At 38.2% G+C, this 26866-nt stretch overlaps 5 protein-coding genes across 5 annotated transcripts; all 5 read right to left on the bottom strand.

The window, feature by feature from the left end:
* Positions 1 to 1598: 1598 nt before the first annotated feature.
* On the bottom strand, positions 1599 to 5006 carry gpr65 (G protein-coupled receptor 65). Its single transcript, XM_079640513.1, has 2 exons — positions 4792 to 5006; positions 1599 to 3874 (listed from the first exon to the last, which is right to left on the bottom strand). Exon 2 carries the CDS (start codon positions 3844 to 3846, stop codon positions 2896 to 2898), a length of 951 nt encoding a protein of 316 aa, XP_079496639.1. The 5' UTR covers positions 3847 to 3874; positions 4792 to 5006; the 3' UTR covers positions 1599 to 2895.
* A 644-nt stretch (positions 5007 to 5650) lies between these two features.
* On the bottom strand, positions 5651 to 6792 carry LOC307013059 (ovarian cancer G-protein coupled receptor 1-like; the record flags this gene model as incomplete). The annotated part of the gene is made up of 1 exon (XM_079640280.1): positions 5651 to 6792. The coding sequence occupies one exon, from the start codon at positions 6790 to 6792 to the stop codon at positions 5821 to 5823; it is 972 nt and encodes a 323-aa protein (XP_079496406.1). The 3' UTR covers positions 5651 to 5820.
* Positions 6793 to 8053: 1261 nt separating this feature from the next.
* Positions 8054 to 11234, bottom strand: LOC307012974 (B2 bradykinin receptor-like). The gene is made up of 2 exons (XM_079640180.1): positions 11132 to 11234; positions 8054 to 9892 (listed from the first exon to the last, which is right to left on the bottom strand). Exons 1-2 carry the CDS (start codon positions 11149 to 11151, stop codon positions 8827 to 8829), a joined length of 1086 nt encoding a protein of 361 aa, XP_079496306.1. The 5' UTR covers positions 11152 to 11234; the 3' UTR covers positions 8054 to 8826.
* Positions 11235 to 11668: 434 nt separating this feature from the next.
* Positions 11669 to 16425, bottom strand: LOC307046448 (uncharacterized protein; the record flags this gene model as incomplete). The annotated part of the gene is made up of 2 exons (XM_079692844.1): positions 11669 to 13311; positions 15409 to 16425. 2 exons carry the CDS (start codon positions 16423 to 16425, stop codon positions 12220 to 12222), a joined length of 2109 nt encoding a protein of 702 aa, XP_079548970.1. The 3' UTR covers positions 11669 to 12219.
* A 1112-nt stretch (positions 16426 to 17537) lies between these two features.
* On the bottom strand, positions 17538 to 20346 carry LOC307047570 (B2 bradykinin receptor-like). Its single transcript, XM_079694561.1, has 2 exons — positions 20248 to 20346; positions 17538 to 18893 (listed from the first exon to the last, which is right to left on the bottom strand). Exons 1-2 carry the CDS (start codon positions 20265 to 20267, stop codon positions 17849 to 17851), a joined length of 1065 nt encoding a protein of 354 aa, XP_079550687.1. The 5' UTR covers positions 20268 to 20346; the 3' UTR covers positions 17538 to 17848.
* Between the last annotated feature and the right edge of the window lie 6520 nt (positions 20347 to 26866).

Raw genomic sequence — 26866 nt, 5'->3', positions numbered from 1 at the left:
TACTGCAACTTGCTTTGTACACTTTGCCTAGTTATTCCAACAAGCATCATACTTCATTAAATGTGACTACACAAAAAAGACCACCATTCATCATGCCTGAGAAGGAGCAGACCCTCATACCATTAAGCAACTGTTGAACCTCTGAATATTATTAATAATAATAATAGTTATTATTGTGTAAGTAAACCTTCCTAGAAGTGTTAGTCGGGTGATAAACATGTAAGGACTGTGTCAAAGTCCACACACAGACACACACACACACACACACACACACACACACACACACACACACACACACACACACACACACACACACACACACACACACACACACACACACACACACACACACACACACACACACACACACACACACACACACACACCATTTACATAAAAAAAGAAATGTAATTTAAAAAAAATTAAAAATATATTTCTTTTTTATAAAAACACTTGTATTTGGATGGAATGATTACCTATAGTCATAATAAAAAAAAATTTCAGTATGGTACCTGAAAAAGGTCAAATGGCATTGATGGTATCCAAATGTGCCAAAATGTTCCCAAAGAAACCTCTCTAAAATGGTCAAATTTAACTGGTTTTGCCTCAATATTGATACAGGGTACTTATTATGTGTTATACTTTGGATTCCTAAAGCTTTTAGTCTATCATACCATCATTCAAGGGTGGTTTTCACTATAAGTAATGGGTTTTTTTTAGGCGGAGGTCAGAATTGACCTTTTTTTACTATGTTCCATCTGAATTTACTCTGACACAGAAACATCTATATTGATTCTGACACTTCTACATCCAACTCACAGATATAACCTTGCTTTGATAAAAGAAATTATTCATATAACCCTTTTAGAAGTTAAGTTATAGTCATTTGTTTTGGGCATAGCATTTTCGATCCTGAAACCTGAACAACAGGCTCAGGGCTTAAGAGGTTAAGAAGCCCATTGATCCTCAGCTAACTCTATCCCTACCTGTGCTTTACATAATGAATGCTGTCTCTTACAGAGTCAAGGACACTAGAAGGTGAGAGGTGAAGATGGATGTTCGAATGGGCTTTATAACCTCCATCTGGTTATTTAGCGATAGGTGAAGCATATTATCTGACATGGATGAATGGATGGAAGGAATAAAGAGGCAAGACAAGGACTAACATGGAAGGACACCTTTCCTTGCCTGACTTTGTTGTTATGAAGGTCCAATGTTAAACACGGGAAATGTTAGATGGGGAATCTTGCAGATTTGCCCACTTCTGAGGATGTCATTTAATACATTACATATATATAATAGCACCAGGAAAAGCGCTATATAATGTTTTTATTATTATTATTATTATTATTGTGAGTGTACATTAATGGGGCTCACCTGTCATCTGGAACCATAAATCTGGTCTCCATAGGTTAACTTTGTGTGTCATTTTAATACCTGCAAAGTTTGTGTGTGCATGTGTGTTTGTATGTTTGTACATGCATGTGTGTATGAGCTGCATGACTGTATTGTTTCTGTGTTTTACACACACCAGAATGACCACCTAAGGCCACCTTTTATATCCTCACTCATGTTATTAAAAAAAGACAAGACACATATTCACCATTTGCGGTTTAATCGGAGTACATAAAACACTACAGGTTGCGTCATAAAACAATATGTGCAAATGGTAATGAACCACTGTTCAAAGTGTAAGCAGTGTAAATGGTTTACTGCACTACTATAATTGTCCACTAGAGAGCCACATATATCCACATTTAGTCTGCCACACATTTGACCAGTTTATAAAAACAATTCTCTGTTTACTGAAAAGAGCCTTTCTTTTTGAAACTTCATTAGATTCCCATTTGTTCGAAGTGAGTGATGCAGCTTCTATTAATCTTTTACAGTCATATGTCCTTTTTTCTTTAATGGAAATAGCTCTTTCGAAAAGGAGAAAATAATTGACTCAAATATACACTTCCCTTGACAACCACTCGTTTGTTTTTGGCCAAAATTCAAATGGTGTTGTAAGATAAGCTTAAATGGAACCCCAGTCAGATTTGTGTTCATAGCCCAGCCCATTGATTAAAGTCAATGGGTTTGTTATTTTACTTTAAACTACAAAAACTACAAATGGTGTCAAATTTGCATTTCGTTCTTATGTAGAGAGCATTTTATATAAAAGAATAGCTTTGATGTTAGACAAATACTCCTCCTTGGAACAGCTGTTGCATGTAAGTCCATGCTGATGAAGTGTATACACAGCTGTCTGCCGTGATAGCAGAGGTGTACAGTACAAGCAAAGTAAACTGTCAATTTAAACATGTTGGTGTGTGCAGAACAATGTATGTGTGTGTCGAAAGGTCGAAGTGTGACACGGCACACATCCTAAAAACAGAATTGTACCTACTTAAGGAGACTTATTATGTGCAGTATAGTTAAACTTCTTATTTTTGAAAGACTGACATCAAGGGACCATAACAGCAGGGAGTACTCATATTTTTGATAATACTTTTGATATATTTTTACTTAAATAAGATTTTGAATGCAGGATTGTCTTTTTCACAGAATGTTAAAAGTATTTTTACTCTAAGAAAAACAAAACAGAATCCTTCTTCCACCACTTCTTCTGGGGTTCGGGTGCTATAGACCGGTACCAGGAAGTTGTTTTAGAGACAGAGTAACCCATTGTTTGGTTTAGTGTAATGAGATTTGTCGTCAACGAGACACATATCAACATTGCCAACACTGCCAGCTTTGTCGCGTAATAGCTGAGAATCTTTACCAGTTGACAACTTTCTAACATTTGTGTCTGCAACTGATACAAACTTCAGGATCATATAGTTTAATCTCTAACTCTAAAGCTTACCACACATTTGTCATATAGTTTAGCTATTTACTTTTTTTTTAAAACTACACCACATCTTCATCATTGCTCCTCTTCTTTACCTGGAAGAATAGAACAACTTGATTGACATTTTCCTTCCCCGTTCTAGTAATAAAGCAGTAAAGGAGAGGGTCTGCAAGGCAGTTTAAGCTGGAGAGAGCTAAGCTGATTTTGTATGGGTAAAGGAGCCATGCAACCTCCCTGCAGTCATCCATTTGTGTGCGGAGGAGCATCATGACGTGGATAGGCCCAAAGCAGAACAAAACACAGAGCAGAACTACCGTCAGCAGCTTTAGGATACGTTTACGTTCTCGTTCCTTTGTGGCCTGATTGGATTTGACGGCCTCCCAGATTCCCCAGGTGGAAAACACCACCAGGAGAAAGGGAATAATAAAGCCCAGGATAAAGCGTGCTACATTAGCCCAGACAAAGTTCCTTGACAGCGGGAGAAAAATATCAAAGCACACTGCAAACTTGTTGTACTCATGGTATGAGTCCTCCCAAGAGATGGTTGTAGCGTTGAAACAGAACACCAACAACCAAATGGCAACACCAACTGCTGCTGCAGTATTCACTTTCCTCAAGAAAGTGTACTTAAAGGGGTGAACCACTGCTAGGTAGCGGTCAACAGCGATGCAGCAGAGGAGAGCTTCGCTGGTGTAAAAGTTAGTGTAGAGGAAGTACACAGATAGCATACAAACGTAGCCTCCGTGGATCCAAAGTCCTTTCCACAGAAAGTCCAACCACAGGGAAAGGCCGATGGTGAAGGTCAGGTCACTCAGCGCCAAGTTAAATAGATACACACCGAGACCGTTCTTCTGTCTGATATGCTGCCACGACACGTACAGGGAGAAGGCGTTGGATGGGATGGCAGTGACGATGATAGCCAGGTAGAAAAACATAAACGACCTCCTCCTTGAAGTGCTATCAACTGGGTAGCATTCTGATTGATTTGAGCTCAGGGTTAAGTTTTCCATTGCAGATGTGGAGTTTATGTGCTCATACCTTTGCAGAGAAACAAGGGAAGAAATAAGCAAATATGTCACATTCAATTATTATTACATTACATGTTACTTATTAGACGCTTTTATCCAAAGCGACTTACATACTCAATACTCTGGACAATCCCCACAGGAGCAATTTGGGGTGAAGTGTCTTGCCCAGGGACACAACGACATGCAGTGGGGTTTGAACCTGTGACCCCCTGATCCCAACACCAAGGCTCTATCCACTGCGCCACAGAATTATGTCACGCTCAAGAACAAAAATTCAAATATATTTGCCTCTGCTACTTTATAATTTGATATTAAAAAACCTATAGGTCTTATCTGAGCTTCTCAACTTCATATCAGTGACATACTTAATGTAGCGACTGTTTAAATTCCCAAAAGATTCACTTGTAGGCCTATTAACAAATAAATCACAGATTGCTTTTCCTAAACTAACATATTGAACAAAGTCTTGTTTGTTCACCTTCCAGGGAATATTTGGTTTTAGTAATCGTCTACTTTAAACTTAGTAGTGTGTCGTTTTAAAACCTCTAATGTTGCACTTTTATGGAAGAGGGTCATTTCACAACACATCCTGCATTTCCGCATTACAAAAACATGGTGTGACAAAAGCAATTGTTGATCAGATGTTTGCTATCATAGACTATCTACATAAAATCAAGACTAAAAGTATTTTTTTTTTACTTTTCTGAAATGCATCAAAATCAATAGACCCCTGGAAGGTGGGAAATAATCTAAAACTAATGCATTTTGAGTGGTTAGCAATAACTAATAAAAGGCTACTTAATGGGCTAGAACATGAACAACCTTTGTTATACTTAGGCTTCAAATGCACCATAAACATTCATTTATTCCTCTAGCCAGATCAAATAAACCACAAATTAAATTGAACTCGTATAAAGATCTACTTACTCTTTACTCAGAAGAGTTTCCGCTCCAAATGATGTCCATAAAAGTAATTAAAAGCAACATGAAAACATTAAAGCAGATGCAGAGTGGATTCATTCGGTTGTCTCCTCTTCCACTGCTTGGTCAGCCGGATCAGAGGAACAGGAAGAGTCGTCCCTGAGTACCGTATGACTTACTCTGGGTGACAGGCCATGGCAGAACAAACTACCGGTGTAACAGACCACATGTCAGGTTTAATTTAATAACTAAGCCTATATGACACTGCTTGTCTTCATGTTTGGTGTGTCAACATAGACATGAACCCGGGTAAAGGTGATGCTGATTAGTGTCTGATAAAGGCTGTTTGACTTATTTTTTCCACAGCGTAATAATGTTGGCTGAGCCTACCTGCTCCTAAATGATAGGCACATACATTATTTTTGAGCTTTTCTTATTCTCACAAGTCTTTATTTACATTTAAAGTATTTTTGTTTGCTGTTACATCCGGTCCATGCTGCCTACAAGGAGATCCCTTCATAAAGAAATGTCAGTGTAAGTGACAGGGGGACAAAATCCACATTCCTTGCTCTGAGTAAAAATGTTATTAGCCAATCAAAGTTTGACTAATAAAATAATGATCTTCCAAAGTAATACCAACCCACAAAAAGGAAATGAACTTTAATGAAAATTATTTAGATTTCCTGCTTTTCAAGTTTTATTGTCAGACATAAAATCAATTAATTAAATAAAGGCCAATATGATCTTGTTCAAAATCAAACAAAGCAGTACATTACAGTTATAAAATACCCACTCAGAAGTGGAAATACAACATCTCTGTGTATGTAAATATAAATGTAAATGACTCTATTTATATTTAAAGTATTATAAATGTACTATCCCTACATAGGATACATTTTAGTTTCATTCCTGGATAGAAACAGCACTGTGCTCTTCTAAATTATCTAAGACACCCTCGCATCAATACAATATTGTCATTAACATTTAATTTGATTTGCAATTATGGGTTAAAATGTAAACAAATAGATAATTCAGTTAGGAAACTGACTGAATTTGATTAGAACTCTCTGACAATTTCTTTCTCAGAAAAACTCCCCAACATTTCTCTCCAGCTTTCCTTAACTCTCTCTGAGCGCTCTCGCTGATTAAACAGTATATTATGGGATCCAGTGTACTGTTTATGGTTGTCGTGGCGACAGTGACCAGGTATGGATCTCTAAGCCTTGTGGCCCAGGAGCAGGTCCCTGGCTCCAGTATGGCTCTCATCAGCATGACAATCTGGTAGGGCATAAAAGCCACTATGTAGGTTAGAAGAAGGTAAAACAGCAGCAGTCCCACTTTCCTGCGCTCCACTGTCAGGATTGAGGTGTTCTTTTTGAGCGATTGCATGATCTGCTGAAAACAAAAGGTCATGATGAAGATAGGGACCAAGAAACCCAGCGTGACACGTGTAATGGCGAGGTTGACGTCTTCTTGTGTCATGGGTATTCGCTCCTCACATAGTTTTCTTGAGGAGAAAGCTTGCAGTGCCCCCGTGTGGTCAAGCAAGATAATGTGAATGGTAATCTCCAGAGTCCACAGGGCAATACTCACTATTGCTGCTGTCCGCACCTCTCTGACCCAGTGAAAGTGGAGAGGATAGACCACTGCTAGGTAGCGATCAACAGAGATGCAGCAAAGGAGGCCCGAGCCTACGTAGAAGCTGTTGTACATGATCACTGCTACCAAACTGCAAAGGCCACCGAGAGGTCTCTGCAGGGCCAGCTCTATCCACACAGGCAGAGAGATAGTGTAGAGCAGGTCAGAGATGGACAGGTTGAAGAGGTACACTGCCATGTTGTTGCCATTCCTCATCAGCATCCAGGCTACATACAAAGACAGGCAGTTAGCCGGTAAACCCACAATAAAAAAAAGAGAATAAACAGCTGGATACATGTACGTTTCCACTGAGGACTCCACGGTGCAGGAGGTAGATGAGTTAGTCTGGTTAACAGGAGCTGCGTCCATCCTCATGTGTTGATGACCAAACCTGAATGTGGTTTGAAATGGAGAGCCCTGTATTCTGGTGAATTGAGATAAGCTTGGCAATGCAAATATTTCCTGCTGAAAAATATTTGGCCATGCTAATAATCTAAACGGCATCCAATGCTTTCATTGTAGTTATCTGTAATTATATGCAGCTTTCAAAGGTCATGATAAGGTCAACCAAAACATTACTTTGTACCTGAGTGTTTGTAGGATTAAATGGAAACTGCACTGTGTTGTCAGCTACAATAGTTCTACCATTAACCTCAGATGTCATGATCTATAGAGAAAGTTATCTATTATTTCATTAAAAATGTTTTTAACGTTTAATTCAAAGTATATCATTTGGATAGGAAATTTGGCAAAGCTCCTCAGGCAAGCCAGGAACAAAGGGCCGGCCATACAGCAACACGGAATAGGGGGCGGATTGTTGTCTACACTTACAATGTGACGCTAAAAAGCCTGAGAGGGCTGAGAGGGTTGAACGTTTACTTATCCAATAATTAGGAATCTAAGCTCACCAAATAAGACTAAGTAGCTGGAGTTAAAGTTTGGTGAAGAGAATATATCTGGAGTGTGAAAGTGTGGATGCTTTTCTTAAGTTATTCTCTAATGTCACTCTCTTGTGTTTTTTTTTTGGCTACTCCTGCATTTGCAAAGTGTTATATTCAATGACTTAAGTTCTGGGAACAGTGCAACGTCAATACACATGTTCCAGGTTAAAAACAACCAACAGCTTTCACAATCACACAGATTTTATCACTAAGTCTGACTCATTGCTTTTATTGTCACTACTTTCTTATGTCAGGAATTACAAGGAACAACTCAGTAAATACATATTTTATGATCATAAGAACTGGTTAAGTTAGCAGACTCACAGCTCAGTCCAACCTTGACCTTATTATAACTTGGGCATGCATACACCCAATGCGAGATTATTTATCACATGTTGGGTGTACTCAATTTTAAATAAAATTTTTTAAAAAGTGATCATTTTGCTATAGTGTTGGCTTGATTTCAAACTGCATGATTCAGATGTAAAGTAATGACATTGTATAAACAAATAGCAGGAATTCATTTTTAACTAAAATGTTATCATAACCAGGAAAAACAGTTATGAAAATAAGAACCAATGTGAAGTAATACTTATAAAAGCCTTTTGCTTGATGAATTAAATTAACTTCTTAACAGATTTTTAACTTTATACATCATGAAAAGCAACAAATTGCAAACAAAACCTGTCTTTATACACTGACATAGGTGTACGTTTATTCATAGGTAGGCAAAAGATGTTTCTCCAGGTATTACAATTAATTAACAAATAGTTTAACAATTGATACACAGAGGTGGTTCATGGAACGTAGAGAACATTGTTCACATTGTAAAAAAATACCAACCTGACTGTGTAAGTCAAACCTACCAGATTAATGTTCTGGAGTCGAATAAAGGAAACATGAGTAACAATGACAGAGACAAATAGTTAAAAAAATATAGGGTTTGTTTTTCGGATGTACATTAAAATATAAAAAATATAATAAAGACTGTAAGAACAACAGCATTTGACAGTACACAGAAGCACATATGCACAGACATGCACACACAGAATATGTCTCATGTAAAGACTTCATAACATGCATTTACAAGGAAACACTCCATCTCTTTTGAACATTACATTACTAATGGCATAAAAATTGCCTCCCACATCCTGTAATAACCCCATGCATTAAAAGGTGACCACAAAATTGATTTCTATTAATATTAGTAGCGCTTACATGTTGCTAAATATTATGATTATCTTTCTCCTCCTTCCCATCGGTTTCCTACTGTTGCCCAGAAGATAAGATGAAGGAAACTGTTTGGAGAGACCAATCTAATTCTGAAATAAAAAGTAAGGTCTGAGTATGAGACAACATCCTCTCATCAGACAGGATTGTATTTAATGTGTATTCTGACTAAACTCTAAATGACTATGTTACTGTTCCATATCTTCTTCGGGGAACATGACTAATAACTTCATTATGTGAAAGTAAGTACAGGCAACTGAGGTCTAACACTACTCATCCGGGTTGAGTTTGTGCATGAGATGTTAACGGACGATTTTCTGGTAGATCTCAACTGTTTAAAGAGTCCCCTCACTTTTTGCCGAAATTGTTGTCCTACAATGACGTAGAGGATTGGGTTGAGAACACTGTTGAAGAAGGCGAGGTACATGAAGACATGGATGCAGATGTTAAGGGCGTACTCAAAGCTACACCCTGTCAGGACTTCAGCTTCTTTCAGCAAATGTAATATCTTTGTCACGTGGAATGGCATCCAGCAGATCATAAACGCCAGGAGGACCGCCAGCACCAGAGTGGTGGCCTTTTGCTCCTTCTTCTGGGTGTTTAACCCCTCAAATATCCGATTGTTCAGAGCTTGAAGAATCTGTATAGTACAGTAGAAGATGATGAAAAGGGGGATGATGAAGCCAAATGTAAACTGCATCACATCAAACACAGCCCTTTCAGTGACATTTCGGAAAGCCATATGGCATATATTAGATTGTAATTCAGGGAAATATTTAACCTCCCTGAAGACAAGTGTGGGGACACTTAGGAGCAAGCCGAAACCCCACACCAGCACACAGCCCAGTTTGGCATATTTTCGCCTTGATATTCCTTTATGGGACAGAGGGTCCGTCAGTGCCATGCGACGATCTATGCTTATCAAAACGAGGAAGTAGATGCTAGAGTAGGCGTTCATGTTGATGCTAAAGTTGACCAGTCGGCACAGGTGATAAGAAAAGGGCCAGTTGAATTTGTTGGCTGCATTCACAGCCCAGAAGGGCAGACAGGACGACATGATGAGGTCCGCAGCAGCTATGTTGCTTAAGTAGATCTCAGCCACGGTACAGGACTTCTTATGAAGACAGAAAACCCCAAGGACAAACACATTCAACACAATTCCCAGCACAGCGACGAGCAGGATATTCACCGGCAGCATGGAGGTGTGCCAAAAATGTGGTGCGTCACTATAACACTGACTACCATTCGTGTTGTTTTCCTCTCCATTTATAGCTGTAGTGTTGAAGTCAGCGAGGATGCTGTGGAAGTAAGAGGAAGGCAAACAAGACAAAACGTTTAAACAAACACAAATTCAAGGTAACAATTCAATATTTTCTTTGAAATATGTTATGCTGAGATAATGCTTCAGTTACACTGAACAATGTTAAATAGTTGTATTCCAAGTGTAAGGCAGGTGCCAGACTAGTTTATGATGAATAAAAAGGGTGACAAAATAATAATAAGGATGTTATACATGTATGTTTATGTATAAGCAAAACAAAAAGTTATGAAATGTTTTTCTGAATAACTTTTATTGCAGGATTTTTATGTCTCTCCCCACGACAACTTGACAGGCTCTTATCCTGCTATAAATGTTGTGAATGTGTCATTCATTCTGTGGAATTTTATAGCATATCTTGAATTTCAGCAAAATAAGGAATCGCTGGAGAGCAAACATGCTCTGACAGGTTTACTCTGAGCAAACTGAATTTTGACGATTTTGGAAGTGGAATCTAAGGGATGTCCCTGCCCTCTTGGGATTGTTCTCTTTAATATTTGATCATATTTGTATATGCAGATTAACGGTAAAGAAGTATACATTAGCAGAAATTCTAAATACTCAAGTAAAGTACAAGTATCGTCATTTTAATACAGTAGTTGAGTAAATGTCCAAACCTGCCACTGATTTACTATTTTAAATGTTTTCAATATAAATGCATCAAGAGTAATTCTAAAATGCATCAACATGGTACACACCTCACCATCGTCTAACATCTAACCCTCATCTAATAACATGTTGAGACACAAACTATGCAGTTAGAGAACTGTTCATTTGTTGGAAAAAACATAATACTGTCTTCCATTTGAACAGACTGTGTCTAAATGTGGTGCCGATATTAAACCAAATTTCAGTTTCATCCCACAGGTCATAAGACTGTTGAACACCTGAACTTTTGAAAGAACATCATCCATAACATCCATCTGTTTGCAACTTATATCTATCAATATTCCAATTACTTTACTGACTATTCTGCACTATTTCTATTATATTCTATTTGATTTGATTCACTTGCACTATTTGATCTGTTTCATCTGTTTTATTGTGTTGCCCTGTGACCTAAGATTTTCATTGTCATAACTAAACTGTAGCTACAGTATGTAGAAATGACAAAAAAAAAGCCTTGAACCTTATTTATAACCCATGCTAACATTCAGCTGTCAATCGTGTTAAAACATTAAGAAAGTAATATCCAAACCATATGAATGTTAATGCCTACCTTGTGGACGGAAGAGCCATTCTTCTTCTTGTGCAGATACACTGCTTCAGTACTTTGTTTCACTGTCCTCGGTCTGCCTCTGACATGCTCTCCGAAGGGGCAAGGAATCCAATGAAAAAGGATGTCAGACAAACTCCTTAATGTTTCTCAGCTGTTGAGACCCCGCCTTCATCCTCACTCTGGTTTCAGCTTTTTAAAGTATTTACGCCTCGGTTCAGGAGTGAACTTCACTAATAACTTCAAATTATTAGACTTTACTAATAAAAGTTAGCTTTCTGCATAGAGTGAACATTGACACAACGTGGCGTGATTCTGTAAAATACAGTGAGGAATGAGACCATTGGAGTTCAACAAAGATAAGAAATGTGTTTGCTTTTTTAAACTCAAGAAACTTTCAAAGAGAGAAGGGCACAAATTCCCCCTTGAATTAGACATCGTTAGAGGGCCTGCTTGACTAATACTGTTTAATGTATGTAACAGAAGATGTCAACAATGTTTTTACAATACATACATACATTTGGATCCATTTATAAAAGTTTGGGAAAGTTATGAGTTTGCAACAGGTTATGCCTTACGCTATGTCTTTGCATGTGAGTACTTTAATTGAGTTGATTGCACACATTGTTCCAGCAAGACACAAACATACTTAAATAATGACTGTTGATACTGAAGAAAAGCTTGCATGTGTTTGTCACCGAGTAGATGTTTTGTTAACATGTCATGATATATACCGTACAAGGGGATTTATGAATGTGAATACACACAAAGTACATGGGTGGCCTTTCTCTTTGGTTAGCCTGCAGAATGTAAACTGCACTTTTAGAGTAATTTTAATGACGTTAGATACATACTGCATTTCTTCAGAACGTGATATAAGTGTAAACATAAAATCTGCTTTTATGTCTTTTGCAAATTACAACCATTATCTCTTGTGTCCATTATTTATGCATAGGAACAGTCTGAAACATCCGATGATAATGCTGGTTAACCTAGACCATTAACTCTCTCATGAAAGCACAATTATGAGACTGTATACTGTAAATATTTTCAACGTAATCAGCTTTGCAAGTCGAGAATGTAATGGGATCCTATGCATTTAGAATGACCACTGGCTTAATTTTCTCTGTTCTGTTAATGTAAGTGGACACAACTGAGCGTTGATATATTGTCGTATCTGATCCTCTGCGATAATGTCTGGTCCTCCTGTAGATGGCGCTAACTTTCCTCCTAAAGTACTGCCCTGAGAAGACATACAGCAGTGGGTTCAGTGCACTGTTGAGGAAGGCCAGATACACTGAAACCTGGGTTCCTATATCAAGAGCATGGAACCACAATTCTTCATCCAGCACTCTGACATCACAGAGTGTGTCGAGGAAGGTGAAGACCTGGAAAGGGCCCCAACACAGTAAGAATAGTAGTGTGACAGCATACAAAAGTACTGTGGCTTTTGTGTCATTAATGTCATGGAATGCAACCCTCTCCTTTCTCTGAACTAAAGCCTTGATTATGTTCCCACTGCTGAAAACAATTACCAGAACAGGCAGTACAAAGCCAACAACATTCATCAGAATCTGATTAGTCAACTTCCAAGACTTGCCTTGACTATAATCCAAAATACAGGAAATTGTTCCGATGTCCTGGATGAACGTCACTTTTCTTTGAACCATTGTTGGCGTGCTCAAAGCAAGAGCTAAAATCCACAGGAGGAAACAGATCACTTTGGCATAGAGTGTCCGTCTTAGCCACCTGGCCTTCATGGTCTTTACAAGTGCCAGGTAGCGGTCAACACTAATCATGACCAGGGTGAAGATATTAGTGTAGAAATGGAGGATGATGATGGAGTTGACCAGTTTGCATAACACGTCTCCGTACGGCCAGTTAAAGTTGTTGAGGATGTTCATCGCCCAGAAGGGGAGGGCACACAGGAGAATAATGTCAGCCAGTGCCAGGTTGCTCAGGTAGATCTCTGCTACAGTCAGTCGATCCTTGTGGGCGAAGAACACACCCAGGACAAAGATGTTTAAGAGCAGGCCTAACAGAGACAACGTGAAGATGTACGGAGGAATGATGGTATGGATAAGCTCCCATTCTACAGGGATAGGAAACTCTGATGGCCGGGACGCACTGCTGTTTTCAGACCACAATGTCCGCACAGTTACAAGCATCATTGGCTCCATAGGCTAGAAAACAAAAATATTTGGACATGCTTCATCAGTAAAACGTTTTTAATGACAGAAAAACACGTTTTGAAAGCTACTGCATCAGAGACATAACATTCGATATTAGCTTCAACAAAAATAAATAAGACATGTTGGAAAATACACAAAATATAAAAATGTTGCCCTCATGATAGACATAAGTGACCGAGAAAAAAACAAGCAGTTAATTAACTTTCCTTTAGTTTGACAACATGTGTCAAAGCTCCTGATTGAAATGTGTTTTCATGTGGTAACTTCAATAATTTTGTGCTACCAAAAAGGCTAAAAAGTCTACATCATTAATTGTCATTCTGAGTCTATGCTGAAAGACTATCTAGCATCTCTGAGCATCTTTAAAGTATATATGTTGATGTTCAAAAAAGAAAAAAGGAAAGAATATGGAATGAATAAGTTCTTACCGTGTTGTTCATGAACATGTTCCTCCTATGTTCAGGATGCTAATGATAACAGGCACGTCTGGGGCAGGGCTCATGTGTACACTGAGATCCCAGTGAGTGCAAAGCAAGTCAGATGAGGGATCCGTTACGAGCGATTTTGTATACAGTTGCATTCTTCCTCACCCTTCGCCAAGTATGCAATATATCAACTTGTTTAGGAGAGAGTAAAAATGTGCTCAATGCACAAATAGTGTCTAGACAACCTGAAACTGCATAGCACCAAATGTGTTGGAGAGTGTTCAACTCCATTAGCAGTAGTGCAGACTGTCAAGGAAGGCAGTAAGGTAGTTGTATGTATTTTATTATAAGAAAAATCAAATGAGTGATAATGTGAAACAGGGATTCAGAGTTTCTATGTTATCACAACAACAATTCTCGTGCAGTTGATAGAAATCTTTATCCAACCGATCACATCGATTATCAGGATTGACGTGTTTTTTATTGTATCAGTTTTACCTTTGCATATACAGATAATACATGTGCCTAATTAATCCCCACAAAGGTTGTCATGTTCCTATTTATCCTTGTACCGTCATGTTATCCTGTCCTAATCTATCCTAAATGTCCCTCCAACTCAAACCGTCATAACAACTTGATATGGTTAACAACTGAATAGCAAACAATCAGTGACAGATTACAACATATAAACAGTGTTGCTGTCAGTATGCAGTGGGAAGTGTCATCTAAAAATGAGGAAGAGGCTTCATCCTTTTACGGTCAAAATGATAACAGCATGCTTGAATCATGCTGTCGAGTTAAACATTTTTGAAAGGAAATCTGGCTCATTGCCACAGTTCATTATTATCAAAACAAAAACACTTTTTGATTTTGAGGATTATAGATGTTACTTTATTGAAAACAAGAAACAGTCAATAAATAGTTGAACTAACTTGAAAAACATCTTTATTAGAGCCCTAATAGACACTTTATTATCTGGAATTCAAATGTTTTGTGGGTGATTTCTACTATTCACGTCATTTCTGTTATATTGATATTGCAGAAGGAACACATATATTTCATACGTACATGTATAACACAGCGGCAGGATTTCATATATGACATATTTATTACTCTTAATATCTGTTGCATCAGTTATAGAGCCGATTCCAACATGTGAAGTTACTTAAGAAAAAGCCTTGGAAGAGGTCCTCTAAGATCACGTGTCATCACATGATCTCATTATTTAATTCTTTAAAAAGTGCAAAAACGACATAGTATGGTTTTAAAGTTTTTGTATCAAACGCTGATGTTATGACACTTAGTGAGGTTTAGAGGTACTGGTAGGCACATTTTGTCACCTCACGACCACAATGAAAACCCCTTTCCCATCTTCCAGTCTGTATGCTAAGCTAATGGGATTCTGGCTGTATCTCCACACTTAGCCTATAAATAAGAGTAGTATTGACCTAGTCACATAACCTCTAGCAAAAACCAAATAAGAGTATTCCCAAAATGTCCAAATATGGCTTTCAAATGGCAGTGGATTTATGATTGACTCTTTAATAGTTTTTGTTGTTGTACTTAATTTAAACTGATAGGTAGAGAGATAATATTTTATTTTAACAGCTGTTTTTGGTAAAAACATTTCTCTTTGTGTGTGTGTGTAGATTTAGAATTTAGTACTCTCAGTTTGTTTAGTTGAGTTGAGATTGGCATTGGAGCGACCTGACTTCCCACACTCCCTTTTCCTCCTGCACAGCACGCGTCTAAACACTTCCCTTGCCCTCTGCTTGAAGTGCTTCCCCACAATCACATACAGGAAAGGATTTAATGAGCTGTTACTATAACCAAGGTAAGTAGCCAACTGGTTTCCGATGTCCAACACGTACGCCCAAGTACATCCAGAGACGACTTCATAATGATCCAAGGTGTCCAAGAAGATCAAAACCTGGTAGGGCAGCCAGCAGAGAATAAACACAGCCAAAACGACAAGAACAAGATATGCCGCTTTGCTTTCCACACTGCCTCTGCTTCCTTTCCTCAGCTTCTGGCTGTGGCGAAGGACTTTAGTGATGTGGTAACTACAAAAGGACACAATAGGAACGGGGATAAGGAAGCCCACAGTGCTGACAGTCACGTTGTAGCGCAGTCTCCAGCCTTCATGTGGATATGCTAGGTAGCATGCTTCAATGCCCAGATCAGGGAAAAACTGTACGGAGCGAAAGAAGACAGCAGGGATACTGAGCAAGACCCCAGCAATCCAGATAGTGAAGCAAATCCCATGTGCCCAGAAGGCCCGTCTCTCTCTCCCATGGGTTAGGGGTCTGGTAAGTGCCAGGTATCTGTCCACACTCACAAGCGTAAGGAACAGCACACTGCAATAATAATTCATCCCAATGACAATGTTGATAATCTGGCACATGGGCTCCCCAAACCTCCAGTGGAACTTGTTGATAACGGTTGCTACCCAGAACGGCAGGCAGGAGACCATGAGGAGATCAGCTGCTGCCAGATTGCTCAGGTAGATGTCGGCCACAGTGCTGCGTCGCTTCTGGAGACAGAACACACATAGCACAAAGGAGTTCCCGATCACTCCAAAGAGGCAGATGATGGACATGTAGGCAGGCTGCATGGTGTAAACCCAGTCCCATGCATCTGTGTGGTTGCAGACAGGCTCATCTCTCGTGGCAGTCTCCATAAGAACTGTTGCTCAATGTGAAGACTGTTCCACAGTAACGACGATTTAAGAGTAAGAAAAAAAGGCTGCGTTCAAAGTGAACATACAAGTAAAAACCTTTCAACTGTGTCAACACAGGTTAAATGTCTCTGTTGTCACTTTCACATCATAATGTTAGTTCCTAGGTGAGAAGGAATAATAGATTTAATGGACTGTCAGTGATTTAATGGTGGTTTATCAGTAAGAGCACACAGCCTGCTCATGCCAACATAAAAAGGGATGTCCTAGCAACAGACACTGTATGGAATATGTCTGTCATTGTAATGCGTACGTGCATGCATTCACAAACACATACAGCATAACTACAATGTAAATGTAACTGGCATCTGCTCAGATGTTGTCTAAGGGAATATATGCTTAACTAAACTATTGTGTTTTCCCATTTTTCAGAAGAGAATATACACATTTTTGGGCCAAACTTCAAGCTTCTAGCTACAGGTTAAAAGGCAAGCTGACATTGGAGTCAACTACCATGGATTGCTACTGACAGAGTACGTCATCATACTGTATTGCCTCCTAAGTTTGTATTTCCCTTACCTTTAAGCATTATAAAGTTAAAGCGTATTCCCTTCAAAGGGTAAAATCAAGCAACCTAGGCAAATTAGCAAAATCCAGAGAGGCAACAAGGTCAAACAGTGTATTTTTTGCATGCATCGTTTCTATTTTGAGGTAACTTTGTCCGTCTGCATTTTTCTGTTTCACAATATTTTCCAGCTCTGGCAATGGTGGTAAATACAGACTCCTAACAAAGATTTCCTGTTTGGCAAGACGTGCCTTAATTTAAGGGACAAGTAGGGGTGTACCCTTGCCCACAGCCCACAATGAGTCAACATCGGGCAGTTAAATGGTGGTGTGGTAAGAAACGTGAAGCGAAGTCCATACAGCCAACAAAAAGAGGAATGTTTGTGTATCAGCACTGGAAACTCTTTGACACAATACTGTTTTAAACTCTGCAGACACTAAGTCATAACATCAGAAAACACTTAGCAAGCAGTTGTTGGTTCTCTCTTACATTCTAGTTTATGTGTTCCAGTCAACATTTAAATATATTATAAAGATTCACGAGGCATCTGTAAAACAATATGTATCTTTTATTTGGACCTTTTATATTCAGAACAAAAACAAATATATACAAGACAGGATATGTTAACTGTATGTTAAATAAATAATTGTACAGCTCCAGGCTGATTTATATCACATCACATGTATGTTAAAGATACAGTTGTTTAGAAATGTTTTAAACAAGTTCAGTTTAATTCATGTAGTTCAACTGTTATAAACTGAGAAAACAATTCATTTAAGACATTTTATGTCCCTGCACATATATCTACATTTCTTAAAAATAAGTATTTGTATGTACTCCAGTGATTGTGAAAGTAGTATTTTACACCAAAGTCTTCAGTGTAGCTGACAGGTTTGATGAACGTGAGGATTCATAGTTGGGGTTTTTTCTAATTTTCCAATGCTGGAAGAGTTCACAAGCTTTCTTACGGAAGTTCTTTCCTACGATGACATAAAGAATGGGGTTGAGAACACTGTTGAAGAAGGCTAAGTAGGTGGAGATCTGATTGCAGATATCTAGGACAGACTCGAGGTGACATCCTCCGAGGATGTCAGCTCTTAAGAGAACATCTAGTGCGGTGACCACATGGAAAGGCACCCAGCAGATGAGGAATGCCAGGAGGACGGCCAGCATCAGATTGGTGGCCTTCCTCTCCGTGTTCTGAGCATTGAACCTCTCTATCGCCTGGATCTTTAAAGCCTGAATAATTTTGATAGTACAGAACGAGATAAACAAAATGGGGATGATGAAGCTAAAAACAATCAAAATCCCATCAAAGAGCAGTCCTGCAGTGACATTTGGATAGTCCAGAAAACATGCGTTCACACCACCATACTCAGGGAAATATTTCACTCTCCTGAAGATAATGGTGGGTAGACTCAAGAGCAAGCCGAAACCCCACATCAGCAGACAGCCTAGTTTGGCATATTTTGGCCGACGCATTCTGGCATGGGACATCGTATGAACAAGTGCCACATAGCGATCTATGCTAACCAGAACGAGGAAGTATATGCTGCTGTAGGAGTTCACCTTAATGCCCAGGTTGACGACTTTGCACATGAACAGACCAAAAGGCCAATTGAAACCATTGGATATGTAGACAGCCCAAAAGGGCAAACAAGCCACCAGGATGAGGTCAGCGGCCGCCAGGTTGCTCAAGTAGATCTCAGCCACGGTGCAGGCCTTCTTGTGGAAGCAGAAAACCCCCAGGACAAACACGTTGAACACAATCCCAACCACAGTGATGATGAGGATATACACTGGCTGGCCGGTGTGGAGCCACTCCCAGTCGTAGTGTTGAGGACAGTCTGTGCCATTGGTGTGGTTTTGGTCTCCATTGAAAGCGGTGGTGCTGAGGTATGGGACGCTGTGGAAAAAAAAGTAAATTAAACATTGATATTAATAAAAACGTTTACATAATTTTCATACAATCTTTGGAGGTCAAAGGATCGATACTCCGGTCATGACAGTAAATGCGAAGCTGGTTAGACTAGCTTAGCATAAATACTGAAAGCCATGGGAATTAACTGCTTTAACCTGGCAACATTCAACCTGGTTAAACTGTGTGATTTGTTTGTGGGGAAATGGTCTTTATAGGGTCCTCCCCTGAGCTTCATAACTCCCAAGCTGTTTGGGCATCGTACCACATGCACTAAAAGGACATAACCAACCATTAAAATACGAATGTAGTCTCTAAGGTCTTTGATCTCTTCAAACTTAATCATAATAACACAGAGCGGGGAATTTAAATATCCATCCCCTCACTGTACATCTAACTGCTGGCAGAACTACTGATCACTGCATTGTAATCTTGAAATGCTCCATTCAGCAGTCCTGCCGCCACCCATCAATCGATTACTCTCTCCATTGTATTTGCATCTAAGTTGCGTAGTCCAGTGGTCACTATCTCCACATAATGAGCAACATGCTGGGCTCTGTTCATCTTAATTTCCCCCGGGGGTAATTTGGCTTTGCTCTGCACAATATGAGATAGGCTATCATCTTTGTCATCTGGGAGTCTGTTTTGCACTGAACCTTTACATCAAAGTCAACTGTATTCTTTAATGATACGTACATGAGAATATTTCTACATTTATTGAGAATCAATAATAATAGAGCTGCGATTTAAGAGCGTAGGTCTAAACCCATTTTTTTTTTAAATAGATTGTTTTTATTGTTTTTATTACTGTACATTATGTAGAAGGTACCAGTTCTGTGGCATGTAAAATCAACTTTTGAAAAGTGCTAAATGTTTGTTGTTAAATGTTTTGTTTTCTATAGTATAATTTTTTTTACTTAGGGGCAAAATTCGAGCTCAGATAATCAACACAATACATTTTATTTCATTCATTTTCTTTCAAATTTCGATTCAATCAACACATTTTAAATTGTTACTTTAAATGTATCAGCAAAGTCGAAACAAATAAAAAAATAACCATAATGTACTTAGCACAAAAGAGAGCGGGGTTACTGCTTGCTGACATGTAAACTAAATAAATGAGACGCTACGTTTTGGATGTATTTGACTGTATATGTTACCATTATGTATCAAGATATTTTGTTACTCAATACATCTTGACAAAAGAAGTAGAATAAATCTGAAAATGTCATTACAAAACAACTCTTATAGTCATAGACATTGAAACTATAGATATTTCCATGTGAAAAAATATTATGTATACATATCTCACGATAAATAACTAAATAAAGCTTATAGATACCTTGTAGGTTGAAGATTCATTGCTCCTGAGTCCTAAGTCCAGATGTGAAACCTCCAGATGCACGACTGCTCCAGTAACCCTCCCTTACTCTCCTCTGTCTGTGACTGACTCACTCTCTTATAGAAAACTGTAATTAAAAGGATGTCAGGGAACTTCTGTCTGCATTCTCTCTCTCCTGTTTGTCCCCTGCCCTCGTCATCACACACAGCATGTCTATGCGTTAGTCATCTAGCACGTTTAGTTAGTTTATTTTTTTATTGCTAAATGTTTTTCATTATATAAATATGTTTTAGTTCCTGCAGCTGGAAGTATACAGTTTCAAAGTGGGAGGGTGACGTCTGTCTTTGTATAGATATTTGAGAATTTCAGTATAAACACCAAAATCCCATTGCATAGACATTTCACATGTGAGCATAGTGGTGTTATTTTCTCAGCATTAAAGTCCAATTTATTTGAGCTTGGACTGTGATGAAAGCCTTTAAATTATGTTTGTACACTGATAACTGTGCATCCAGTTACTGCACTGCGTTGTGTTTGTTATTACAGGTTGGTTTGAACGGTTTTAGAAAGGCGTTGTGATAGCCATTATGGTTACTGTTGTAAACTTAAAACCATGGCTTACATAACCAGTATGGCCAATTAAATATTTGATTGTTGCATTTTACAAAAGTCATTTTCAAGAACAGATAATTGTATCACGAAACAAATCTTATAATGTTGATGCCTGTAAACGATTAACACAATGTGCAATGAATCACACTGCTAGGCTAGATCATCTTAACCATTTCAAGATCCTCTCCCACATTAGGCTTTTACAAAACAATTTCCCGTCATGTGTCACAATCCCCTGGCCCTGCACATTGCAAGTTTGGCAGGAGGATGAGTGTGCTTAGTTTTCCAAAGGGTTGACTTAACCAAAAGAACAGGGTTGGAGTTATAATGGTTGCCATTGTGGCTGGTTAAGGCTTTTTTTCCCCACATGCTGTTCCATTGCTGAAAGCAGGGTGTTATGTATTGGGTAGAAATTGTGAACAGCGAAGTTATTTATGTTATAACAATACAAAAAACGTTTTCCCATTTGTTGTTTACGGCTATATAAGGACTCAGTCCGTTCCTCCTTATGTTATGTAATATTGACCCCTTCAATTATCTTTCAAATATACTAAACTATATTTATAAATGACTAATTCGATTTTCTATGCTGTGTGTGGTTGTGTGTGTGTGTGTGTGTGTGTGTGTGTGTGTGTGTGTGTGTGTGTGTGTGTGTGTGTGTGTGTGTGTGTGTGTGTGTGTGTGTGTGTGTGTGTGTGTGTGTGTGTGTGTGCGCGGGAAGATTGGCTGTTGACTCAATCATCAAGCCTGTGATTATCAGCTTGTATCTGAGGGCTGAGATCTTCATTTACCTAAGAGCCAGCATTTGGGATGAACAACATGGCCATTTGAGGGACATTAAGATCTCACAGTGCAGCTAAATAGGGAGAATTCACTTTAACCCAAAAGCCATTTTCTAGTTAGCATTGATTAGAATAGACAATGGTGCTTAAAGGCAGCCAATAATGTGGGAAACTGATCTGGTGTGTCAAATTCATATGATTAACGTGCAGTAAATGCATGACTGATTTAAAAAAAGACATGTTGCAATGACAATGATTCAGTTATGCCACTTCCTGTTGGTCCTTAAAACACACAGACATGGAAGAAGACCATCATGCTTTACCATAATGTAAATGTACCTGTTATTAAGACACATGCTCCCTTAACTGTGTTTGAGCGAAAGGACAATCTGAGTGGTAACCTTGAAGTGACCTCTAGTGCTTTGGCAGCATCTGAAGCAGCATCCAGTTGGTGCTGGCGCCATTCTGACGCCGTTCTCTCGCCCACCATTCATCTTCTAAGACAGGTCAGGTTGTCAAACATAGAATCTAATAACAGCCCAGTCACGAGACTTCCTGGTGTTGACACAGTAATGTCGTTTCCTCATTTTGTCCTGCTCCCCTTTCCTCTTTTTAGATATAATAAGAATCTAAATCATATGTCCCATTTGACGGATGTTTTTATACACTTGTATAATAGATTGGTCTGTGTACTGAGTATATTATTGACTTCCCACTCATCACACTTTTACAGCACATTTCCTTGGAATAAAATACATTAGACGGATATTGGATATCCAAACACAAGAACAAATGTTGTTATTCAACACCCATGTTTCAAACAATGGAAGTCCTTGAATGACCAGGTTTGATATGACAGATATTTTAATATCTACATTGATATCAATTGTTCATTTAGGTGCTTTGATGAATTGAACTTCTTAAGAGAGCCACTTCAGACATCATAACACTTGCTTTCCCTGTTTGTTCTCGCAATATGAACACATATTTGACCCTCAGTCAACTTCCTCTCAGGCCTCGCCTTTCCAATAAGCTCAGGTTTGGTCCTCGTTTTCTCTCTGAACCTTGTTCTTTCTGTATTGCTTTTTTTGGTTTGTCTTTTAAGACTGTCAATGTCCTAATTGAGCCATAATGATATTAATAGCTTTAATCAATAAAGCTATGTTTGTGTTTACAAATAGAGAATGATACACAACATATTTCCTCTATCTTTGTATATCACATACAATTAAATATATTGATCCAAACATAAACATGAAAAGCTTGTTGGTTCCTTTTATTCAAAATGTTGCAACATACCTAAGATGCAAAATATGTAGACATGTGTTAGTAGATGAATTGCTATGACTGAAGGATCATTTCTGCAGTGAAAACAACATTTGGCCGTATCTCTTTCAACCAAATCTAAAACAGTACAATTAGGCTGTTTTAATGGGAGGTGCAGGTGTTAAAACATCACAAGGAGAGAGGGTTTTCTTTACATCAACAAAAACCTTCTTTTTCAGAAACATAAACTGCTTTTTCTCTACATGCCTTGTGCTGCTCTTTCACCAACAAGGACAAAAATGCCACCCTTCAACTCTTTTCCCAGTCACATTTATAGCTTATTGCCAGCCTTCCCTAATTCATCCTGGCCAATCAGGTCATGACTCTGAAAGGGAAGTGAAGAGTTAAACACAAAAAGAACACAAACAAAACAAACTAAATCCTCAAAGCCTAAGTCAATACATCATTTTATCTACAAAAAAGATTGTACATTCAAAACAAACAAGATCTGCACAAAACTGATATTTTATTTTTGTAAGTTAATTGGCATACATTACATCACACATGTTCTGACCAATCACATCCAAGACTCCTCCTACTCATACAGAATATGTGAGGAGTACTTCGGAGGCGTGTTCCCCCTTTTAGCACTGGCACAAAATGGCTTCCAGGTCTGAACAAAGGAAATGGTGTTTCATTTTGTGATTGTGTGTTTTAAAGAAGTGAGATTTATTTCAATACATAGTATATTCATTTGCCTATGTACATTTATATTATTAACTTTAAATGAAAGAAAGACAATTCTGAAAAATAATTGCTTACCTTTCTTTACAAACAAATAGTGTATCCAAATGATAGTGAGGGAGTGTGTGCCTCCTCACAGAGTCAGATAAGGAAACGTAAATTAGAAACAGAAAGGTTGAAACTATTTCAACAAAGAAACTTATCCAAATCAGTTCCTTTTGGTACTTCTGGTAATTGTTTGAGCCATAAAGGTAATTGCACAAACTTCCAGGGAAAAATATAAAAACCTCTCTAGAAAATGTCCTGCAGCAAACTAGTTTTCATTGTTTAGTTTTTAAGATAATGTTCTGTTCTGCATGCTTGCTTCCCAGAAATCACTGGTCTTTGGCTTGTGCTCTGAGTGATGTTACCAAAACAATGTGAGAAGAAAAAGTTACCAGAAGAACAGGCTGTAATATAATAATGACATGAGCACCACAAAACACAATAGTTTTCTCAAACCTCAGCAAATTAAACCTTAATTATGTGTAGAAAGTGAAGCGATTTCTTACAGGTGTTGGGCCACGTATATCATTTATAAGATGTAACAGCCTCAAAACGTAAGCCTAATATTAGTGATTTAAGCCTCCATCCTAGGCTAATCCTTCATATAGAGACACACACAATGATTTCTCACAATATATAACTGTTTCATAGTAGACTCTAAAGTAATTTGTCATATAAAACTGAAAGGTCCTTGAGTTATCATGACAACAGACTACAACGTCTGTCTGCTGCCGTTAGTTATGTCTCAGTGGTGTGTAATGAGGTATAAAACTAATGTCTGGACGAGGGGGCGGCCATGCTCATGATTCTCTTCAAAAATACTCAGCTCATTTCCTGTCTCCTTCTGCCTGTCTGCTTAACATTTTTTTCCAGGCTGTGAGCTCCATAGCTTGGTGCTGATTTCGGCCCAGTTCCCTCTTTCAGTACTCTTCACTGAGTTAAGCCATTCATATCCATACATTATTGTGTAGTTTATGTGTATGTGTTTTCACAGCTGTCAGCTACAATGAGGGGCTTTGAATGGGGTGTGAATGAGACCTCAAAAGACATGGTATCGGTCCAACCCCATGGACTGATGCTGGGAGTGGCCCCGGGCCGGCTTGGCTCATGTCCGTAACCACTAATACAACTTTGACGAACACTGTGTGATACCACTATGCTTCCAGCCATGGAACAATAAGTCATTTTTTAAAAAGAAAGTAAAATTCAACTGCTGCTTCTAATAATGTGTGTCTGACTGCTCACTTTTTCCTGGCGTCAAAAACACAGCCCACCCAGTATTTATTTACTTACTGTTAGACAGGGACTTACGGTAATTTCTTTTTTCCACAACAGGCTTAGACAGAATTTGGATAGTGATCTGTGTCTACCCTCATATTTTCCTCTTGAATTTCAAATGGCTCATGTATTATTTCCATCTTTCTTTGAAATAAAGGCAACGCAAAATCAACACATTGACTATTGGAAGTTAATAAAAAAATGATTCAATTTCACATCCCTCTTTTACATTAACAAACCAGACATTATGCAATACATTAAGTAAACTACTGGTGGGCGGAATCCAAACATCTGTTGTCGGACTTAGTCTTGTTTTCATTCTGTGATTTGAACGTCAGAACGAATAGAAAAAACATTGAGGTAAGCCTGAAAATCTGCCATTTATGGTAAAATAAACATGTTTGTTCGCAATGACTGAGCTGAAAGCTTGGAGAATAATTAAGTAGTTTACAGAGGAACTAAGTGCGAGAAAGCCACTTGATTGGGAATGAATATTTTATCATCCAGGCGCTATTAGAGTGGATGGTTGTGGTTATGACTCCAAATCATTTTATTGGGCTACACAACTTCTAAGTGACCACAAGTTTCTCAACATCTGCGAGTGATGTTGAGAAATAAGAGATTTTTCCAATCTGGTCTTTGAATCAGACCAAAAACTGCAAGTTCTTATATTTCCTTAAAACCACCCAAGCAAATTACTTTGCCACATAATATCTTTTGAACATTTTCTATGGAAGCATTTGTTATGCATAAAGTCCACAAAAAAACACAATAGAAACTATTTGTTATACAAGGTGTCAGCTTCTGAGATTTTCCACCATTAAAGTTATGTCTAACAAATTACATTAAATGCAACGTGACACACGGACACACAGACAGCTCTTGTCAAATATGTCTTTTTACTCTGATGCCGACTGACAGACTACAAATGTTTGCCTCAGAGGGACAAAACAGATGACTGCTTGTGTAACTGCATTACTTTTGACAGTACAGTGATAATTAAGATTGCTTCGGCACATCACAATTGTGTCTCCTCCTTGAAACAGCTTCTATCGAAAAAGAAAACCTCCTTTAAAACATAGAGGCATATGTTTTCAAACTTTTTTGAACCTTCATTTAATTGATTTGCTTCTAGATCTTCTAGATAGAAATCCATGATATGTTGCTGTAACACATCAATTGAATAACAATGTATTTGAATGATATTTTATGACAAAATAAAAGGATAGTTTGAGATAGTTAGGAGAAGTAATCCCCACAGGGTCCTCACACCATGCACGTAATCAATTTCCTTCAACTTGTTCCTTCTAGCCGGCGCTACACAGCTCAATGAACATCGTGCACTGTTAAATCACCCATATTATCTTTACAGAGCAATGTCTGTGCAATATCCCTGCAATAAAAAAAGGATCTATTGTACTTACACATATATGCTCCATGGATCCTTTTGTAAACAATGTATTCTAAATATAAAAACAACATGCTGTGTTATTTCTATACTTTGTTTGATTTAAAGCATCATTACAATGTTATGCCATCAGACACAAGTGTGAGTATATTTAAAATGTATGAAATTAAAAAGTTACATTTGAAAACATGCTGGTACAGTTAGCAGTTTATAATGCACTGTAAATAATGTTTACCCTCATCATTCTTGATTCAGCGTCTGAACAAATTATTGATATAGAGCCCTCTACTGGATGAACTATAAAGTGTGAGCTTTGGATATATAATAGACAACATACCAAGTGTGCAGACAGTCAGCCCTCCTCTTTTTTAAACACAGGCCCAATAAAACATGTATGAACATACAGTAACTATTACATACTTAACACACACATTATGTCCATGTGAGTGTCATAAGACCTGTTATTTTTCTCATACTGAAATAT

The sequence above is a fragment of the Notothenia rossii genome (genome assembly GCF_949606895.1).
Source record: "Notothenia rossii genome assembly, chromosome: 7".
NCBI classification, from domain to species: domain Eukaryota; kingdom Metazoa; phylum Chordata; class Actinopteri; order Perciformes; family Nototheniidae; genus Notothenia; species Notothenia rossii.
This window is presented reverse-complemented; position numbering and strand designations above follow the sequence as displayed.